The sequence below is a fragment of the Crocodylus siamensis genome, chromosome 8, assembly GCF_052110815.1.
Source record: "Crocodylus siamensis isolate JL-2025a chromosome 8, ASM5211081v1, whole genome shotgun sequence".
Taxonomy (NCBI): Eukaryota; Metazoa; Chordata; order Crocodylia; family Crocodylidae; genus Crocodylus; species Crocodylus siamensis.
The window spans coordinates 62,641,447-62,664,332 of NC_143402.1; the positions used below are offsets into that span (position 1 = coordinate 62,641,447).

General features: G+C 44.2%; 1 protein-coding gene across 5 annotated transcripts in view; it reads left to right on the forward strand.

Moving 5' to 3' along the window:
- QTGAL (queuosine-tRNA galactosyltransferase) overlaps positions 1-22,886 on the forward strand; it is a 316,692-nt gene that overhangs the window by 48,741 nt on the left and 245,065 nt on the right. For all 5 annotated transcript variants that reach the window (XM_090061106.1, XM_090061107.1, XM_090061104.1 and 2 more), the window contains exon 5: positions 2,316-2,381. In XM_090061106.1, coding sequence (XP_089917232.1) covers positions 2,316-2,381 — 66 coding nt within the window. The remainder of the gene's footprint in view (positions 1-2,315; positions 2,382-22,886) is intronic.

The following is a 22,886-nucleotide window of genomic DNA, read 5'->3' on the forward strand; positions in this document are numbered from 1 at the left end:
TGGACCCTCTTGAGTCTATCAACATCCTTCTTGAAGTGTGCACCCAAAACTGGACGCAGTACTCCAACTGTGGTCTGGCCAGTGCTGCATAGTGGGGAAGTATTATCTCCTTGGATCTATTTGTCATGCATCTGCTGATTCATGATAAAGTGTGGTTAGCTTTGCTGATGATTTCGTCACACTGACAGCTCATGTTCAACTTGGAGTCCACTATGAGATTCTTTTCCGCTTCTGTGCTGCTGAGAGGGTCACTTCCCAGCCAGTAGGTGTGCTGGATATTTTTGCACCCTAGGTGCAGCACTCTGCACTTGTCCTTGGTGTACTGCATCCTATTGTGTATTGCCCACTTTTCTAACCTGCCCAGGTCTACCTGCAATCATTCCCTACGCTCTGGAGAGTGTACTTCACCCCATAATTTTGTATCATGTGCAAACTTAGACAGACTACACTTCACACCCACATCCAAGTCACTGATGAAGATACTGAAGAGTACAGGTCCAAGGACTGAACCCTGTGGGACCCCACTACTCACATCCTTCCAGGTCAATACTGACCTGTTTACTGCCACTTTCTGAGTGCGACTGCTAAGCCAATTTGCCAACCACCAGACCATGTAAACATCTGTGTCACAGCCTCTCAATTTATTTATGAGAATAAAAATAATTTAAGACTCAGCCTGAGCACAGGTGCAGGGAAGTAGCAGCCAGCCATGGGCAGAGGAGTCACTACTTTGCAGAGATGAGGGACCCAGAATGTAGAAGGTGGGTGACATGGGGCCCTCACATGGGACTTTGCATTGGACTTTGCAGAACCCAGGACTGGGCTCTGCTTGAGAGAGCTTGGCCTGCAGGCACTTGGTATCAGATGTGATACAAAGTGTAACAGGGGGTTTTCCTGGGGCCAGTCTGCCATTGGCCACCCACCTGTTCTGGGCCAACCGCCTGCCTCCTTGCCTGCCATGCCTTGTTGTTTCTTAATTGGTTGTAATATGGTGGGAGGCCAGGTTATTGAGAAATATATGAGAAGAAATAAATGGGCAAGTACAGAGTGAGGAATGACTGGCCTGGCAGTAGCATTACTGCGAAGGATCTTGTAGTTATGGTGGATTGTAAATCAATGCGAGTCAGTGTAATGCTGCTACTGCTGCTGCTACTGCTGCAAAAAAAAAAAAAGAAAGAAAGGCAGAGAAAGAAAGCTAGTGTACTTTTGCATCATATGCAAGACACAAGAGGTGATAATACCATTCTGCTCTGTGCTGTTAGTCTTCAGCTAAAGTACCCTGTCCTGTTTCAACACCATATCATTAAAACGATGTAAAGAAACTGGAAAGGGACCAGGCAAGTGACAAAGATGATAAAAGGATTGGAAAGCAAGTCATATGAGGTTAAGGCTGAAGGAACTAGGTATGTTTAGTTTGCAAAAAAAAAGAGATTAAAGGCCAATGTGATAGCTGTTTTCAAATATTTGAAAGTTTGCCATTAACCAAATGGAGAAACATTTTTCTCCCTTGCCATTGAAGACAGACCATGAAGCAATGACTTTAATTCCTGAAAAACAGGTTTAGATTGAATCTGAGGGAAAAATGTGTAAGAACAGAGGTCCAGATTGCCTAGGGAAATTATGGAAGCACCTTCATTGAGGGTTCTCAAAAAGTTGCTAGGTAAACTTCTGTATGGGATGGTTTTGGAACAGCAAATCCTGCATTTGTACAGGGTGTTGACTAGATGACCCTGGAAGTCCCTTCCAAACCCATGATTCTACGATCATTTGTATATGTGTAGAATCATGTATACAGAAGAGCCTAAGATTTGTGCACATAATTCACTTGTATTTGGCATGAAAGTACCATAAGAATTTGTTTGTTGCTATCCCATACATACAATTGTTGTGCTGTCCTGAATATGATACAGTATCAAATGATATTGCCTTGTTTCCTCCTTTTGAGAAGGCACAGAAATCCTGCATAGAAATTTATTCAGAGAACTGGATTCTTATATAATTTCCGTCTCGTGAGAATAGAGTAGTGTACAGAATAGAAGAACATAATTAGAAAACGCAGGTTTAATTTTTACATCTACAAGTTTTCCTCAGGTTCCTTTTTAAATACTGTGTTTTTGGTATCATAACCTATGTGAAAAGGAGCTAAATAATGGTCAAAGCAATTTTAATAATTGTTGTACCTGTATTTATAAAAATGCCTTGACTGCAGGGCAGTAAAATGATAGCTAACCAAACATGACATCCTGATATGTGTTTGAGTACTGTACTGTGTGTGACCCATTTAATGTAAAATAATAGTGTGCTGTTTATTGCAGGATGATGTTATGATGCCACAGAGAGTTAGATTGCAGTACGAGGCTGCCATTCAGCATCCAAACAGTGTGAGTACTTTCTTTTTCTCGCGTGTCTATTTTTCCTTTAAAGAGTGCCAGATACATTTCTTCAACAGAGTATAAAAAATTTCACAGTTGGACTGGTAGTGGCTAAGCATTACCACTTTCCCTTATACACTTTCCCTTTAGCTAAACACTAGTGCATAATAGTAGCTTTTATATCATTTTCCCTTATGATTATTTGTTGTGTGGCAAACCAAAGCCTGTTTTTTGTCAGTAAAATACTACTTCAAAATAGGTATGAAGATGCTATCAAACTAGCATTAGGTTGAAATACGTCACTTAAACTGGAACACATTTTTATGTTATACATTAAGCATTGGAAAACTTACAAAGAACTTTTTGCAGCTTGATTTAAGCAAATGTGATTAATGTTTACAGTTTCTCAAACAATAGGAATGTCAAGGGTTTGTTGTAAAAAGGTTGTGGTTAAACGGACATTTTTCTCATAACTGGCTTCAAAAACGTGGTCTTCAAAAGAAGTTTTCAGTAGAAAAAGGATTCTTTATTTCTACAGTACAAATGTGTTTATTCAGGAAAAATTTAAATTTTACATACTGTGTGGTGGTTGGAGAGAGAGACTATTAAGTGTTGGTTAAAACCAACAGTACCCTTTGAAGGGAGTTGTTATATATGTTCCATTGACTTTCTGAAGATGGTAAACATTATGAATATTTTGGTGGTATGAAATGTCAGTTTGGTTTGTTCTGTGTTGGACCAGAAGAACTTCTTATTTCTTTAAAAATCAGTTTCATTCCTTTACAAATATTCCGTAAATATAGACTCCTTGATGAAATTAACCTCCCAAGAGAAAATGTCAAAGCTTTCAAAGGAGAGTTTAAGGGATTTCTGTAAAGCAAAGGTCAGCTGATTTTTATCTGTCAAAAAGGTATTTACTATTGTAGGTCTGTGGACAATATAGACATTCTTAAAATTATCTTTCTTTGGGAGTTAAGCACCTTTGAACTTTCCCACCCAAGACACTTAATTTAGAATAGAGTATTGTCTGCTAAACAACCTGTTTTGTAGCAGTAGGATGTACACCTGCTATTCTCCATACCTGCATGTCAGCTTTCTAATGAAATATGATATTCCTTACTGTATAATTTATGGAATTGCAGTGTTAGTAGTTGTTGAGCAGTAGTTTATACAGCTCATACTGTGAACATACTTGAATACTGAAACAGAGAAAGTAGTAACTGGATTTTTTCCAGCCTGATATATAGAATTGGATATAAGTTTACATTAAGATGCCAAAAACTGAAAAGATAAAATAGAACCTATGAATTTGTTCTAGAGAAACACTTCTGACAATAGTCATGCTCCCCTCTTGAATTGGACATCTGTCTGTATATTGATCTTCTTTGTTAGTATGATTGTTGTTATTTCAAAATGACCGTTTCAGGCTGGGCATAAGGAAGAATTTCTTTACTGTCCAAGACCCCAAGGTCTGGAACAGCCTGCCATCGGAGGTGGTTCAAGCACCTACATTGAACACCTTCAAGAGTAAATTTGATGCGTATCTTGCTGGGATCCCATGACCCCATCTGACTTCATGTCCTTTGGGCGCGGGGCTGGACTCGATGATCTTCCAAGGTCCCTTCCAGCTATAATGTCTATGAAATCTATGAACATCACAAAACAAATTTAAACTTTTGTTTTGCATATCATGTTTTCTGCATTTCCCTTTTCTACTTTGAGACTTTAATGTCATTATTCAACATGAATTACTCTTTAAGGGCAGTCACACCAATCATCATTGGCACTGGTGGAAGTCTTTGGGGGAAGTACAACAGAACTGAAGAGTGAATGGACAGGGAATACTCATGACTTCTCACCCCTGTTTCTTCCATACTTCATCTGGTTGCTTTGAGAGGCTACTGTCCAGCAAGCAAACCATATGTACACACAAGTGCTCTCTTTCTCTCTCTCTCTCTCAGCCTGGGGAAAGTAGTAAAATGGGCTTCTCCATTGAACCAGGGCTGTTAGTGTGCACCCTTGTCACAGCTGCAACTTGTTTTGTACTTGATGTTACTTTTCACTTGCTTATTTTGTTATCATTTGCATTTCCTCAGCAAGAATTGCTAAGTACTTTTCAATTCTAAAAAAGAATTTTGGCTTATGAAGTAGCTTGGATTTAGATCAAAAGTTGTAATGCCTAAGGCCATGCTTACACAGTATTTTTTCATTATGTGAATGTGGGTGAAATCCAGTTTGGTTGGTTATATGCGTCCTTGATGGTTGATGTAACCTTAAAGGAGCTAAGTGGATTGGGTGGTAGAGTAATGCATTAGTTCATTTACCTCAGGGAGTTCTGTATACAATATTGTTCAAGCAACAAATGAACTGAGCAGAGTTGTCTGAGCTTAATTCTTTTAGGCATGGATCCATACCGCAGCATTACCACATATCATTTGGCAAAGCATCTTTATGCAACAGAAATCCACAAATGGCTGATCTTAAAAGTGAATTATTCTTTTTTCTTTAGTGTGGGCAGATTTCAGTATATATAGTTCTTACAAACAGATGGTATATTTTGTAGCAGATAAATATAAGATTTCTTTGTGCAAGATTTTACTGTATGCAGTTCTGCTTGTCTGGGCTAGTTGCATAATAACAATACGTATCATGAAGAAAAAGAACAAAGTTTTTTTGCACAACCTTACACGTGTCTTTACCTATTGTTTAGTCAGCATTTTGTGTCTAATATGAATAATTCCTGGCTAACCTACACTTACCTCTCTGCTACCAGGGAAAGTTTTTGCTTTCATTTTCTGTGGTAGAAATACACCAGTATTGATGATATTGGCCATGTAAGCCTTCACCTCATTAATTTGAACCAGCATTTTGAGAGTGCAAATGAGGACTTGTAAAGAGCTGTGGAAAGAAGAATGAAATAAACTAACTGGACAACTCCAGTAAATATCAGAGTAGATTCAGTGGTACGTAGAGTAGGTATTAATTTACTGTATTCACTTAAATCCAAGACACGATTATTTTCTGCAATCAACATGGGGGGGAGGGCAAGCCTCATCTTGGATTTGAGTACTGGCTGGGGCAGGCAGTTGCTATGGACCCACCTCCAGGCCTAGGGCAAAACTGAGCCAGAGTCACTGTCTGCCCAGGCCAGGGTGCCTTGTGTAGCAGGAGATGGGGTATGTGCTGCAGGGGAGCACAGGGGAGACTGTGTGGTGAGGAGTGAGAGTGGTTCCCAGGAGAGACTGCATAGTGCATAGTCACCTTAAATTCAAAGTAGTCTTGGGTTCAGGTAAATATGGCAGGTACCATTTCAAGGACCAGCATCCTATCTAGTTGTTTTTTTATAGCCTTCATTGCTATAGGATTTGATCTCTTCACATTACCTAAAAAATAATAGTTTTCTCACTCTCTTTCAACTTTTCCTGATTCGAATGAGTGGTGAAAGATAGTTAGCCTTCTTAGACTGAAGTCAGGCAGAAGCCAGGATTGGGGGACACCTTATAAACTAACTTGTTTAGAAAGACTTGGCCTTTCTTAGGCTACAGTCTTCTTCATCAGATACCACCTCAAGTCAGCCAGCCTTGACAGTTTACACCCCAGGGTACTCAAGGAGCTGGCTAGCATCATAGCTCACCCCCTGTCACGGATCTTTGAGAACTCCTGGCGCTCAGGTGAAGTGCCCGAAGATTGGAAGAAGGCCAATATGGTGCCTATCTTCAAGAAAGTGGGGAAAGTGGATCCGGCAATCTACAGGCCCATCAGCCTGACTTCTGTTCTGGGGCAGGTCTTAGAAAAGATGATCAAAGAAGCCATTCTTAACAGACTGGCCGATGGCAACATCCTGAGGGATAGCCAGCATGGGTTTGTTGTGGGTAGGTCCTGCTTTACCAATCTGATTTCCTTTTACAGCCAGGTGACCTATCACCTGGACAAGGGAGAAGAGAATGGTGTCATATATGTTGACTTTAAAAAAGCCTTCGATCTGGTATCCCATGATCACCTCTTAGTAAAACTGGCTAACTGCGGCCCTAGCCTCACCACGATTTGGTGGCTTGGGAACTGGCTCCGTGGTAGGACCCAGAGGGTGATGGTTGATGGAAATGAATTACCGTGGTGCCCTGTGACCAGTGGGGTCCCTCAAGGCTCTGTCCTTGGGCCTACACTGTTCAACATCTTCGTTAATGATGTGGACGTTGCTTTCAGAAGCCGACTGGTTAAGTGCGCCAATGACACCAAACTTGGGGTAAAATGTCCACACCTGAGGACAAGAGGGTGATCCAGGCTGACCTTGACAGGCTCAGGAAATGGGCGGATGAGAATCTGATGGTGTTTAACACCAAAAAATGCAAAGTTCTCCACCTTGGGAAGAAAAAGCTGCAGCATTCTTATAGGCTTGGCAGTGCTATGCTGGCTAGCACTACGGGCGAAAGGGACTTGGGGGTCATGATTGACCACAAGATGAACGTGAGCCTTCAATGTGATACTACAGCTAGTAAAGTGAGCAAAATACTGGCTTGCATCCATAGATGCTTCTCAAGCAAATCCCAGAATGTCATTCTCCCATTGTACTTGGCCGTGGTGAGGCCGCAGCTGGAGTACTATGTTCAGTTTTGGGCTCCACAATTCAAAAAGGATGTGGAGAAGTTTGAGAGAGTGCAGAGAAGAGCCACGCTCATGATCAAGGGTCAGGAAAACAGACCTTATGATGAGAGGTTGAGAGCCATGGGACTCTTCAGCCTGGAAAAGCACAGGCTCAGGGTTGATCTGGTGGCCACCTATAAGTTTATCAGGGGTGCTCACCAGGACCTGGGGGAACATCTGTTCACCAGAGCGCCCCAAGGGATGACAAGGTCAAATGGTCACAAACTCCTCCATGACCATTTCAGGCTGGACATAAGGAAGAACTTCTTTACTGTCCGAGCCCCCAAGGTTTGGAATAGACTGCCACCAGATGTGGTTCAAGCACCTACCTTGAACACCTTCAAGAGACAATTGGATGTTTATCTTGCTGGGATCCTGGACTTGGTGATCTTCCAAGGTCCCTTCTAGCCCTAATGTCTATGAAATCTATGAATGGGCTTGTAGAGCAGTGATTGTCAGCCAGGGTGCTGCAGCATCTGGGGTGCCTTGAGATTCTTTCAGGATCTCATGTAATTTTAGCACTGCATATAAATATAATTCACAAAATAAACCCTGAGATTTCAAAGAGGAATTCTTAGTATCAGAAACATTCTGCCCCGTTGCAGTCTGAGTTTTTTTGCAATAGGAGAATAGCTCTATTATTTTCCTGTAGTCAAAAAACAAGTGAAAACTAAGAGCTGGCAGTTTCCAAGGAGTGCCTTAAGTCTAATTAGAGGTGTCTTGAGTCTAAAAAGGTTGAGAACCACTGTTGTAGAGAGTAGGGTACTAAATAGAAAGGAATACATTCATTTAAATACCAAGGACAGGGAAGGGGGAAGAAAAAGAAAAGGAAGGGACACTACTGAGAGAAGCAAAGGTAGGGTAAAGCACTCCCAAGGCATACACTAGAACAGTCAACCCATTAAGTGACATAGGGGTTATACAGGCTAGTCTAGATAATAGGAGATAAGAATCCAGAGTCTCTATTAAGCCCACACTTAACACAGTCCAGTCTGCAGATGATTTCTTGTTTAGCAATTTTGACTTCAAGTCAGTTTTTAAAGTTTTTTTGTTTAAAAAAAATAGCTACACTGAGGTCATCAATGGAATGTCTAGGCAGGTTAAACTTCTGCTACAGACTTTTGTGTCCGTCTGAAACTGATGTCAGATCAGTGTCCATTCATTCTTTCATAGGGCTTGCCTCGCTTGGCCAGTGTAGACATCAGAAGGGCACTCTAAACAGGTGATGACATATGACTGTCAACAAGGTGTGATGTATCTGTACCTCTTTCCAGAAGCTGCTGCCTGCTTCCTGCCATGCCTTGATGGTAACAAAATGAAGGAAAGTTGAATGGTGAAGCAAAAGAAAACGGTGTTCTCTCGGCAAAGGGGATAGGTCTTCTTCACAGGGCTCTGCCTCCCATAGACCCTGCCCTTACCTATATGGTCTTTCAGCTATATACCAGTTACTTGATGGGTGACTCAACCGGTCATTCAGCCTTACCTCAAGGTCTTTGCACATCACAAGTTCTTTGGGACACAATCACTCCTTACTTATGTCCCTTTGTTTTCTATTTAGCCCCTCTATCAAATCCAGTAATAGAGCTTTCTACAGAGCTGCATATTAGGGGTGTGCGAAACAGTCCTTATTCGATTTGGTTTTAGATTCCACCTGAATCGGGGGACAGTGATTCGATTTGATTCAGATCACTGTCCTGATTCAATGTCACTGAATCCGAAGATTCGATGATGATTTGGAGCGCCTCGAGGTACGAGGTGCAGCTCATGAACGCTGCAATGGTGGGACAGATGGAGCATGTCCCACAGGATTGCAGGGGGAGGGCCCCCATGTGCTCAGCGATGAGGTCGGAAGTGGACCAGAAGTACTTCCACTTCAGGGTCCACTGCCAAGTGTGCCGGGGACCCCTCCCCACCGTGCCCCTCTGGTTCCATAATCACCCATGGGGGGACCCCAGGTGCCCCCCCAGACCCACGAGGCACCAGTTGTTGAGAGCTGGGGGGTGGGGAGGTCTTCTTCTCCACTTCTGGGTCTGCTCCCTGAGTGCACTCAGGACACCCCCCCCCCGGTGCTCCTGTGGGACACTCTATCCAACCCAGCATCTCAATGTTTATGAGCTGCCCAGTACCTTGATATATGTAGAAAAAACATTTAAATTGTGTCTATGTCTGAATCATCGAATATTTCTGAATCTCTCCAAATCAATTCAGAGAGTTCCAATTCAATTTGGAGAGATTAAAGGGTCTCTTGATTCAGATTCGGAGATTTGGCCACTGAATTGAGCCAAATCTCTGCTGAATCAAATCAGCAACTGAAGCTTTGTGCAGCCCTACTGCTTATTACAAGAGTTCTGTATCAATCACTTAGCCTCTAGGCTTCCTCAATTCAGGGATCCTTTCTTTATCAACTCAGTACCCCTAATGAGACTTCTGAATTTTTGTATATGCTGCCCTCAACTATATCACATCCATAACTTCCCAGGTAGTATCCATCTGCCTGGCACCACCATCACCAGCCTGCCAGCTCAATAGTTGGGTTTCCCAGAGAGACCTTCATATCCACTCCCCACATGCAGAGACTTACCCCTGTGTCCCGAGTCTGAGACTGATAGATTGCATGTTTGGCTCTTTTCCACAGGCTACCCTTCATTTGCTCACTTCAATCCTGGAGTTTACCCTGGGCTTAGACCCATGTACGTATGGCTCCTGGTTGCTCTGTATGCCTGCACACAGACAGGCACTGCTCTCGTTCTGGAAACAGTGCACTCACTCCCCTCTCTGGGGATAACAGACTTTGTTCCTCTGCTATTTGATCCTGCTGGGCCACTAGGGAGCCAATCACATTTGGCTCCTTGGCCACATCAGAGCCCGCAGCTGGAGCTCGCCAGAAGCCAGGACTTGCTGGCACTTCTGGGTTTACTCCTGGGCATGCTGGCTGACAGTGGTGGAGCCCTAGCATGACCTCAAGTTGGGCCGAGCAGCTATCTGGCTGCACCCGGGAGATTTTGACAGTGATGGTGGGGTTCCAGTTGGGAGGCAGCTTCCTGTTACAATGACAATGGTAGAAAAGCAGCTTAATGAAGCCTGAATGTTATAATCTGTGTTGTCTGGTCCAGTGATGGGAAGGAATCTCTGGAGAAATTTCATCAGTACTTTAACAACCACTATCAAACTAACATGAGAATGCTTTACTCAGAACATTCATTTCTTGGACACCACTGTGAAACTTTGCAATGGTCACATCATCACTACATTGTATTAGAAACTAACCAACTGCTACAGCTACCTGCAGGCTACCAACTTTCATCTTAAACACACCACTAGTTCCACCATTTACAGTGCAAGGCACTCCATTACAACTGGGGATGTGTATTTTGGGGATCTTAAGCAAGGATTCCTACAGTTAAAATACAATCTAAAAACTGTAACCACTCAAATCAGCAGCCTCATATCCTGCCTGGATCTGCCACAATAACAACAGAATCTCTCTCATTGTTACCAACCCCTCCCCACCCCCGCTTGAACACTTAGGACACATTGTTAATGAACTCCAACTCCCCTGGAAGATGATGACCATCTCAAGACAGCTTTTGGGGATAAGTCTTTCCTGATTTACAGGCATCCCCTCCAACCTCAAATAACATCTCCCCAGCAACAGACTACCTAACAACTAATTTCACTAAGATGGCAGGCTTTGCAGCAGCCCCAGATGCGAACTGTACCCCCTGATCAATACAGACCACATCATTGGACCAAACAACATGGATTATAATATCTGGGTTACTTCACCTGGTCCTCTACTAGCATCATATATGCCATCACATGCTTAGTAGGAGTACACCAATAGAGAATTTTTGGGCCCATACTGACGGCCGATTTTTAAGGAACCATATCAACTGATACTGATCTGATTCCAGTATGCAGCCGGGCATCTTGGAGGCCAGTGTTGTGGTGGAAAGTCTGGTGTGGGGGAAGGAAAGGGGTGTGGGAGGGGCAGATTGAGGCCCCTGTGGTGAGGAAAGGGTGGAGCAGATGGAAGTTCTGCTCAGCTGGGTCAAGGTGTGGGACAGAGCTGCGAGCGGCTCATCTGGGGTTCACAGGGAGGGGGAGGTGGCTCCTGCTGCTGCATGCACCCTGGAAGGGTATGGGGGCATGTGTCCCTGGATCTGTGCATGGGGTGCCGGGGCCGGGGCAGTGCTGGGCTCTTCCGGGGGGGGCTGGGCCAGGGCTATACTCAGGGCAGCGATGGCACTGGGAGGGAGCTATGGGGGGGGGTGTCTGCAGCCACCCCAAAATTTGCTGTAGCTCTCCCAACCCCCCTCCCAGCATTGCCACTACCCACCCCAAGCACAGCTCAGCCCAGCGCCCCCGCCAGGAAATGCTTTGCATGCATGGGGTGTTTATCAGCCACATTAGGCAAAAAAAGCCAATTTCTGATACTATCAATTTTCCCTATATCAATGCTGATCCGATATGGGACCAATGTATCAGTGCACCTCTAGTGCTTACAGTGCCACTCTGCTCTCTACATTGGACAGATGGGGCAGTCCTTCACTGCTTAATTTATCCCTTGGGCTCACTTCAACTCATTTTTGCCTCTCTCAGTAGTATCCTCTCCTTGCCTCCCCCATCTCTGTCCTTTGTATTTGAATTACTCTATTCTTTTCCATTTCTTGCTGTCTGCAAGTCCATTCATAGCGTCAGATGAGGTAGCCTGTGATTCTGTCTCCTGCTGACATGAACCTATTCCTTATGGTTGACAGTATCATGCTTCCAATTAAACTCACTTTTTACAGGAAGTCATTGTTGTAGAAGCAGAGAAATATTTTCTTATATCTAGGATCAGTATGTCACCTTAAACTGATTTCTCTGTATAGTGGGGATGCAGTGTAGAGAGCACTGTGGTGGGATGGGATGGTTTAGATTACCTATATTTTGGAATAGGTGAACTTCTGTGTTTTGAACAAGCTGGAACTATCTTTAGGTATGTGTTTCTCTTTCTTGACACAGAACAGTATTCTTCATCTTTTTCTCTCCTTTGGCTGCATTTTATAACAGAAAAAGTTTCGCTGCTTCCCTTCTGTTGATTATTCTTCACCCTGCTTTCACCAGCCATATATTAGAGGGAAGGAGGTTTCAGTTCTTCAGTTGAGAACCTATTATATTGTGAGTTCCAGTAATAGCTCCATCTAGATGTTACAAATATGTTAATCACTGTGACAGGGTCTACATTCAGTAATCACAATTTTTTGGGTGGCCACAGATGGTAGTCACTATTTTGTTGCTATAGCTATTTGGCTGTCCAAGTGCTAAGCAGAGTCTAGGAGGTAGCCCAGTATTATAGAGGACATCTTTAACTCCTTTCATTATGATGAAGAAAAGTTCACCAAAGTGTCCGAGCAAAATCTTAAGGAGCGCTGGCAACACATGAGTTAAGTCCCCAGACATGCACAGATAACATCAGCTAATGGAAAATTCCACAGTGTGCCCAGTGTGTGCCCCCTGGGTGACCTGTAGGGATGTCAATCATCCATGACCTATTTTCAAGCCCTGCGCATGCCTAGTAACAACACAGAGGCCTAACTCACACATGCTCAGTCACACAAAACAATGATGTCACCATTCAGAAGATTCTAGCGGTCAAGCACCCTGATTGACTGGGGGTAGCTTTAAAAGGTTCCTGACCCCCACCTTTGGGTGTGGGCGGTGTGGGTTGTGTGAGCGTTAGGAGTGTTATTGGTGTGTGTCGAAGAGGGAGAGAGAGAGAGCTGCTCGATCTGAAGGCAGAGGCTGCCTAGGCAGGGACTGCTAGTAGGAGAGAGATTGGGACCTAGTTCCCCAGCTCCCTTTCCAAAGTTGCACAGTGACTTACCTGTGTAATTACTTTAATTGATCTCCTGGTTATGGACTTGTTTGGCTTTGTCTCCGGTTCCAACTTTGATTACGTCTCTGCGATTTTTGATTATGACTGGGCTAATACCTACCCGGCTTTGAACTGACTTCAGTTTCCTTTATCAACTACGGCTTGGCCTACTCCACTGACCTGACGTCTTGGCTTACATCATCGTCCGGCTTTGACTTCGGCTTATCTCCTCGACCATTCTTCATCGTCCATCATCATTGGACTGGCGTCACGCGTTACCTCGAGTTACAGTTTTGTTATCGTTTGTTTGTTTCCCGCTTATGAGCTGTTGACCAGCCCTGGGACTAACAATGGGCAGCCGCACCTATCACTGGACTAGTTCCAGTGGTAGAAAGCAAGGGCTCGTTGTGAACCTCATGGGCCAACAGACCCCTCTGTTGTCAGTAATCGTTCGTACTGTAACCGAAGATCCTCGTACCTATGCTCCACAAAAGCGTAAATGAAATAAACCCACCTTGTTTGTACCCACTACGTGTCTGCATCTCTAAACTCCACACTACAAATCCCTCCTGTTCGTTCCGATGGCCACCCCGGCTCACTGTGATCTTGGGGCCCTGTTCCCTGACACAAAGTACTTGCCTCTTTCTTTTGGTATCACTTCGGTCTTTTCCATAATCAGCTTCAGCCAATGTATGGCAAAAGCCATGTAGGGCGGTATTTTCATGTGATGTAAAACTGCATATTTTATCCCTGTCTTGCAGGATTTCAGCTAATATTCCACAGTAGCTCTCCTGTTGACTTTATGTAGAAGAAGAGATTGTTGGACCCCTCATCTGGGAGAATCTGGGTATAGAAGAACAGTAGAGAATTTACTGTCAAGTACAGCAGAAACTTTCTCAGTGAAACATTTTGTTTAGTAGTTATACCTCAGGGCATCAGATTTAAATTGCTTTTACTGGCTCCTGTTGATATCTCTGTTAATTGAAATGCAAACAGGAGATTAGTCAGGGAGTATAGGTGGTATAAGGGAGTATAGGATGAAAAATTAAAATAGAAAATGAGAGAGCTGGGTTACCTGATATGTTGACAGCCAGCAGTATAAGTTTTAGGAGAGTGGCAGCCTGTAACTTGAATTTGTAATGACTGCATTCACATGCCAACAAAGCTTGCTTGTCCTGCCATAGATTTGAAAGGCTTTTGTGTGCTGTATCTTCTTATTTATATTTGTACTACAGTAGTCCTATAAATACAGGTTGCCACTTGAAACTCTTTTGTCTGCTGTTTAGACTACACACAACACTACCATATCTTGGGAACTGAGGCAGCTATTATGTAGTTTGTTAATTACATTACCCTTGGCATGGATTTGCTCGAAGTCTTCTGAAGCAGGTAGTCTTGTTTCAGCATGGCTAAACATTGCAAAATGTATATAATTTGTTGCTGCCATAGTGTGGAGGGGGCACTACCATGAATAGAACCTTACCAGAGGGAGGAGAGCCCAGAGAGGCATGGAGCCAGCGGAACGCTGCTGGAGACCAGAAACATAGTAGGAGCGGGGTGGTAGGGGGAAAAACACACTGTGCTGAAGATCAAAGAAAAAAAGCTGCAGTGCGCAGGGTGAGAACCAGGGCTGGCACTGGCACCAGCATGGACCTGCTTTATGGCAGTGTGCCAACACAGATTTGCTGGCCGGATCCCTGGAGGGGGAATAAAAAAACCCCACTGGACCAAGATCTGGGAGGACCAGAAGTGAGTTGTCTGGAAGGCCCAGAGTGGCCTGGAGCTGTGTGCAGCCCCGCCAAGGGCATATGGTGGGAGCCCCAAGAGGGGGCATGCCAGGATGATAGAAGCCCAACAGAACCTAGGTACTACCTGGGACAGAGCACTGGATCCTGGATACACCCAGCCAGGAATGGGACAGCGACAAACCTGAAGAGAGAGAGAGAGTGAGAAGGAACCTGGGACTGCAGTGGACCAGAACCAGGGAGAGAAAGGAGCATATCTTTCTCGCCCTGGACGGTAACCCAGGGCAGGTAAAATTACAGGCCAGTTAATGTACGGCCCAAACCTGGATAGTACACCGTCTGAACTTTTCAAACCTAAAAAGACAAACAGAAAACCTTTACCATGATGAGCAGACTCTGTCTTAGTCATGGCTCAGAATTAACATCAGTGGTTGGCTTAAGGCAGAGGCAGAACCCTGAAATGGGAAGCCGGACAGGAAGATTGAAGGAGGGCACCAGGGGAGGCAGGACTTAAAATCATCCTCCCAATAATAAACGTATACCAACAAAAGGTGGCATGTGAGAACCCCTAGGGACCATCTGGGACATCTGACCGGACGACAAGCTGTCCACCATGAAGGAGACGGCAGTGTCCGAAAAACCAGTTAGGACAAAAACTTGCTAGCGAGCGGCACAGATGGTTACACATAGCTATGTCCTATTCTTAAAATAGCCTGCTGTTTATTAATAGTAATACACTGAAGCAAAAGAAATTGACTCTATGAATTTCCATTTTTCCATGCACACTTCTTTTTACTGGAAAGCATATGAAATGATTGTTTATTAAATGTTCCAGGATTTTACGGTATGTGTAAGATGCAAGTGAAACATTTTAGTAAGTTTCGAAGGCTGCCTGTAGACATTCAAGGAGGTTCAGACTTGTTCAAGCTTTAGTTAAAGTGCCCCTGCTGCCATTTTGAAGAATGGGGTCACTGATACACAAGATGCTGCAGGTGCTTTAATTAATTAGAGTGGCTCTGAGAGCCACTGTAAAGCACCCACCCCCACCCCCACCCCCACAGCATGTGTACAAATGCCCTTAGGTTTCAGGTCATTGAGCATCTGGATCAGTATCTTTTGATCTCAGTGTAGAGAGGAGCACTTATACCTGTATTTTAAGTCAGGTGACTCAGAAGCTCAGACCATTTGTTACTTACTGGCCGTAGCACATCCTCTGGGCATGGGCTCTGATTAGGAGTCATGGGGATTGGAATGACCTCCACAAACGTCTTGCTATTCCTTAGCTCAGTGTGGAGACAGCAGCCTCCATTAGACTTGATTTCTTGTTCTTACTGCTTCTCTATCTTTCTCTCTCTTTTTTTCTCTACCTTGAATAAGTTGGATACCATTTTTATGTAACCTAAATGAATGAATACAGTATTTTGAGTAAGTTTACAGAAACTGAAATTCTTAAAACATGGGTAGAATAAACCAGACTCTATGAAGCATTGCTGAACTGTCATTAAGCATATTTACGGACTATTGTAACATTACCCAACTCTTTGGAATGATAGAACAGTTCTTGCCCCCACCTTTTTTCCATGCTACAGAATATTTGTCTGTGGCTAAACTTCCCCCTTTTGTAATACTGCTTTTTTATTGAAGTCCAACTGTTACAAGTCTTCACTGGCACTTACAATTACATCATCTTCTAGACAGTGCATACTTGTCAGCAGGTTTCCCTTTTACAAACACGGTAATTTTAGAAACACTCTGTTCATGGGCTAGACCTAAGATAATCTTCATTTCTCTTTGAGTGAATTTATATCAATTGCCCTTTTGTTTCCCATTCACAGCATGTTTGAGGCAGACCTGAACATGTTGTCTAGACATGTTCTGGCAGGTAGTGATGTAAAGATACATGCTAACTGTTAAGAATTATTCAGATAATAGCTATTAAATAGAAATTAAATAGGAAAACGCAAGAGGGAGGAGGACAGTTGTATGCTTAATCTGGGTGAGCAAAAATGATGCCCTAGTAAATGGATTAAGTAGATCTGAGAAGACACAAGGTTCTTTTCAAGAGTGGAGGACATCAAAAAGGTAGAAGAGTTGCAAGATTCGATTCCCTTTTGCAAGAGGAGAAGGGTAGTGAAGTAGTGATATATAGGTATTGCTATTGCTTTGTGTGGTTAGGATGAAGAAAAGAAAACTAGAGGAGCTTGTGGTTTTGGGGGGGTCCTGTTCCTCCCCCTTCCTCCTACCTTCCTGAAGGACTAAGGAGCAAAATATGGGAAAAAAGAAGCTGAAAAAGCCTGAATTTTCCTGTGTGTCCATGCGTGGTGGCAATCCGAGATTAGCTCTATAAAGCATCATTGTCTTCTAGTATTCATTTACTTTGGGAGAGGAAAAATAACCCCAATTTCTTTGGCGTAGTTGTAAAAAGGGCCCATATCACATTAACAAATAAGGAGAGTTGTAACTCAACTGCATTTAAACAGTTATCAGAATTTTTCCCTTCACTAAACATAGCTGTTCAGGCACAGCAATGAACACTCGAGTTAGGTGAATTCTATGGCCTTTTGCTGTCTGAACTGTGCTTATAAAGGATTTGAGTGGGTGTGATTTTCATAGCTGTGATAGCAGGACCTTTAAGGATAGGTTCAGTTTTACCAGCAAAATTGCATTTTGACTGGTATAACTTGTGTTGTAGTTCTGCCAGTGAAGAGGGGTGGTTTTACTGTATTAGTGCACATTTCAGCTTAGCTGCTTCCACATTAGAAGTGCTTTACCTCCATAGTATTATTGTTAATTTTATGCTGGTAAAGTGCTCCTAGTATAGACATAGCCCCTATTGTACTCCAGAATATATCTTTAAATGGACTCATAGCTAAGCATGCATTCACAAAATTTGAGCAAGAAGAAAAATATTATACCTCTCACTGTCCTAGAAACTTGTGGAAGGGGCAGAACAGCTTCAAATGTTGGTAGTGAAAATGGTTTTGGGGAAAAAGTGTCTTTCTCAGCTTGTAAAAAAGATGTATTTTGATTTTTAATACACTGAAAAGTGATATTCAGGAATATGTAGTGTGTGTAAAGTTCATTACTTGAGCTACTTTTTGGACGGGGAGGCCTTTGTTTGGTGTTCAGGTGCTGTACTAAGGATACTGGACAGGTGAAAACAGCTAAAAAGGGAGGATTGTGTGATGGTTACTGTCTTCCACCTGAAGTGAAATGACTGATACTGAAAGAGAAACAGAGGCTTATGTCTGCACATCTGTCATCTCAACACAGAAGGTGTTTTAGTTGCAGAATTCAAGTACCTGACCAACCAGTTACACAAACAAAAGATCAATGTCCTCCTGCTACAAGAGACTCATTCTGTGGACAGCAAGAAAGTGTAGAAATACCACATTCCAGGACAAAAATTAAGGGTGAGCCAAAATCACTCAAAACAAGTTCCAACAGGAACTTCGAAACATCTGCCCTATGGACTCAACATTTTCAATACCATGCCTGTCATGAGACTCAGTGAGTTTACAGTCACAAATATTTATGTAACTGCATGTCACCAGACTCATAGCATTTCTACAAAATCACATCCACTTTCAGTAATTTGGAAATTTCAGAAGCAGCCACCCATTTGGGGAATACCATAGCAATGATGTTTTGGGTGGGCCTCAAACCATGCTATTTGATCCTAAGTAGCCAGGAGCCTTTTATGCCATAAGCTGAAGATTGGACTACTCACTAGACTTGTGCTTTGTATTCTGTTACTGAAATTCACAGTCCCCCAGTGATGAAATAAGCTATCCTTTGTGATGTCCCACATGCCAACGCGTGTAGGTCTCTAACTGCATTCCTATCAAGTCATGTTGGGACTTCAGGAAAAAAAGTTGGAACAGCAGCACAGAAACCACAGAAAAAGTGGTTTACCAAATACCTGTAAATGTAGCCAACTATGTTAGAGTCATCAACATCTGTGAATGGTAACAAAAAAGGAACATCCCCTGCAGCTTATATGAAAGCATATACTTCATGTTGCTCAGCACCCAGGATAACTGTAACCTTGCTGTTACAATTGCAATCCTGGGATCACTAAACTTCTCCAGGCTGGACAGAAGCTATGCAGAGCCAAGGTTTTTAGCCAATCGGGCAGGAAAACCTGGAGGCTTCCCTGTGATCTTGGCTGTGCTAAACTTCCCTAAAGCCGAGAATCATACGTTACTGCTGAAGCCATAGCCACCCAAATGCTCCCGAACTTGAAGTTCCAAACAATTTATTGTTGCAAAAGGAAAGTGAAGAAAAAGTGTCGTTCCCAGTTGGGCTGCCCAGCAACACCAAATCTGTCAAAGCCATTCACTAGAAAGGAAGCGTAAAAAGCCTTAAGCACTTGCTAAACCTAGCAAGGTTGCAGGCCCAGACAGCATCTTCCCAGAATTTTTGACCTAGGTCAACACAACCAAAACTGGCTGGCAGATATATTTCTTTTCTTTTTACAAATACACTTGCACCTTACACACAGTGACAATAAGCTCTTGGAAAGTATAATCCAGATTTATGGCTATTTTCAAAGACACTATCCCTAAAGAAAAATCTGAGTTCAGACAAAGGTGAAGCATATGCTGTTTGTTATCAGGTAATAACACCACCAACCAGCATCACAGCCAACTACCAGTATGAGCTTAGAATAGCAGTGGCCTCTTGTGGGCTTGTCCCCCTGGTTTGGCAGGACTGTCTTCTGAAAATGTTAAAAGTAGTGCATTGCAAAATAACATTATGCTTACTGGCATCTAGGCTTATCGACCACAAACACCCTGTACTTCTAATGGAACAGATCAGCAGACCTTATTTAATAAAGAGAGGTTCTTAAGGCAGAGTTTTGCAATCTACAGCCTGTGGGAAGGTCTGACCTAGCATGGGGCAACACAGGGGCTCAAGTGGTTGCAGGTCCACTGAGTTGCCTGTCCCCTCCAAGCAATCTCCTATACAGCCTTCCCTGCTGCTCTCTCATGCATGTGCTTACTCTCACTGAAGAAGGTCCAGGTTTCTGCAATGAGGGGAAGTGCAGGTGGCTTGAGCTCTCTGGGAAGGGGTGAAGATTTGTGGCCTACAGCAGAGGGCCAGGTCTCAAGCTCCATCCATCTACAGTTGCCACTCCCACATAGGAATCCAATGCAGCCGCCTTCTGCTCCTCCCTCTTCTCCGGGCTGCCTGACAGGTTTAGCTGTCCCTCGTTGCCCCTCCCCACCATGGTACCTGAGCTCTCAGATGTGGCTGTGACTCCACTCTTGAGCGTGGTGGAGAATTGCTTTTCCCCGCTGAGGCTCCCTGGCGAACCTCTGCTCCTGGGACCTGGGCTCCCTGTTCCTTCTGCCGGGGTTCCCCAGCGGATACTCAGCTTCCCCTCCTCATGCTCAGGGCTGATGCTGCCTTGCTCCGCAGCCAGTGTCTCCCGGCTGGTGTGCCACTCCCCTGTCCCTGGCCAGCTGACTGCTTCTCCAGCAGCTCTCTGAGCAGCCCATGCTCCTCTGAAGCTCCGCCCTTGGGGCTCACCAATTCGCAGGTTCAGGCAGCTCTGGAACCGCCAAGCCTGTGTCAGTGTTTCTCCGCAGCAGCTGCTCATCTTTGTCCCTGTGGTGAGTACTGGGGCTCATCAGGTGGGGTTTTGAGACGCTGGGGAGGCTTTTGCCTCCCCTCTCACACCGTCCATTGAACACTGGCCAATGGAGAGCTGGGAAAAGATTATTTGGTGAGGAAGGCAGTTCCCAGACATCTGGATGCAGTGGCCCATCCATCGGAGTTGATTTCTCAAGAGCAAGGCTTTGATGCTGGTGAATGCAGCTTCATGGAGGATGCTCGCACTGCTTCGGCGGTCTTCCCATTTGAACTCTGGGATTCGACACAAGCACTGCTGGCGAAAGCTCTTGAGGGTCTTAACGTGGCATAAATAGACGGTCCAGGTTTCACTGCAGTAGAGGAGGGTGGTCAGCATGGCAGCCTTTTAAACCAGGACCTTTGTCTACTTCCGAAGGTCTCTATTTTTGAAGACATGTTGTCGCAGCTGAAGAAGACAGCATTTGTGCAGTTGACCTGGTGCTGGACTTCTTCACCAATGGTAGCCTGTTGAGAGAGGTGGCTGCCAAGATAGGGAAAGTACTGCACGTACTCCAGAGCCTCCCAGTCTATGCAGATAGCACAAGGGATGTTCAGCTGGCCTGGGGAGGGTTGGTGGAGAACCTTCATCTTCACAACGTTCAAGTACAGGCCAAGTCTCTTATATGAAGCATTGAAAAAAATCTAAGGTCACTTGCACATCCTGTGCAGAGTGAGCCATTACACAGCAATTGTCCACGATCTAATGGTCATGGATGTCCTTGGTGGTAAGTTTCATTTTTGCCTGGAAGCATCTAAGATTGAAAAGCTTCCTGTCCAGTTGATACTGCATACTGATGCTGGATGGTAGATCATTTCAGATGAGGTGGATGCTGATGGTCAGGTAGATGGTGAACAGGGCAGGGGCAGTCACAGAACCTTGTTTGACCCTGGTCTGGATGCAAAAGATGTCAGTTTCAGATCTTCCACTCAGGACAGTGGCGGTCATATCATCATGCAAGAGCCTTAGCATGGTGACAGACTTCAGGGGGCAGCCAAGGCATTGGAGGATGGTCCACAGAGCATCACAATTTAAGGAATCAAACTCTTGGTCAGGTCAATGAAGGTGAGGAACAGTTCTTGATTTTGCTCCTGACATTTTTCTTGGGTCTGCCTGGCAATGAAAACCACGTCCACAGTGCCCTGGGATGATTGGAAGCCACCCTGGGTTTCCCGAAGTATCTCCTCAGCAATGGGACAAAGGAGGATGCGGGCCAGGATCTTACCCACAATTGACAGGAGGGAAATCCCCTCGTAGTTCCCACAGTAACTTACCTTCAACTGACCACTTGCATTTCCCTCCCTTCTTCCCCTCCCGTCCTGTATCTACCCATTGTCTTCCTACCTCCACTCATTTGCATTTTCACTCACTTTCTTGTTGTAAATTTGCTTCTTCTGTACCTTGGAGAACACATAACTTCGGCAGAGTCTTCCTCTGCCTGACGAAGGGTCTCTGTGCCTGACAGCTTTCAAAGGGTTTCTTTCCAATTTTAACTGGTCTAATAAAAGATATCACATCTACTCAAAGAATCTTGCCGTACTGGTATAATAGCAGCCTGGTCTATACTCCAAGTTTTCCTAGACAGCTATGCCAGTTAAGTGTATGAAAAAATAAAAATCAACCCCCCTGTCCAACATACCTGTGCTGGTGAAAGACTCAGTATAGATATATCAGCCAAAAAACCCTTTAACAAGTACAGCTGTGTTTGGGGAACCTGGTGTAACTATGTTAGCAAAAGAGCTGTTAATAGGTATATTTTATGTCTCAAGGAGGAATTGCCAGTATAGCTATTTGCTAGGTACTGGTTACTTTTGGCAAATCTTTTCTAGTGTAAACAAGGGTAATCAGCTCCAGCAAAGAAACTGATACTGGCAGTTGTAAGTCCAAGTTTAGCACAGGTGACATATCTAAGGGTACATAAAAAATGTATGCTTTTGTCGTTTATAGTAATCTGTAACTGCACCAGTACAGGCTGGGGACCAACTGGCTAAGCAGCAGCTCTGCAGAAAAGGACCTGGGGGTTACAGTGGACAATTAACTGGATATGAGCCAATGGTGTGCCCTTGTTGCCAAGAAAGCTAACGGCATATTGGGCTGCATTAGTAGGAGAGTTGCCAGCAGATCGAGAGAAGTGATTATTCCCTTCTATTTGGCACTGGTGAGGCCACATCTGGAGTACTGTGTCTAGTTTTGGGTCTCCCACTACAGAAAGGATGTGGACAAATTAGAGAGAGTCCAGTAGAGGGCAGTCGAAATGGTTAGGCTGTTAGGGGCTGGGGCACATGACTTATGAGGAGAGGTTGAGAGAACTGGCCTTATTTAGTCTGGAGGAGAGAGGACTGAGATGGGATTTAATAGCAGCCTTCAACTACCTGAAGTGGGGTTCAAAAGAGGATAGAGTTAGACTGTTTTCAGTGGTGGCAGGAAACAACAAGGAGCAATGGTCTCAAGTTGCAGCAAGGGAAGTTTAGATTATGCAGAGAGGTGGTGGAATCTCCATCCTTGGAGGTTTTTTAAGACCCAAGTAGATAAAACCTTGGCTGAGATGATATAGTTGGGGATGGTACTGCCTTGAGCAGTGGGTTGGACTAGCTGACCTCCTGCGGTCCCTTCCAACCCTCATTTTCTACGAT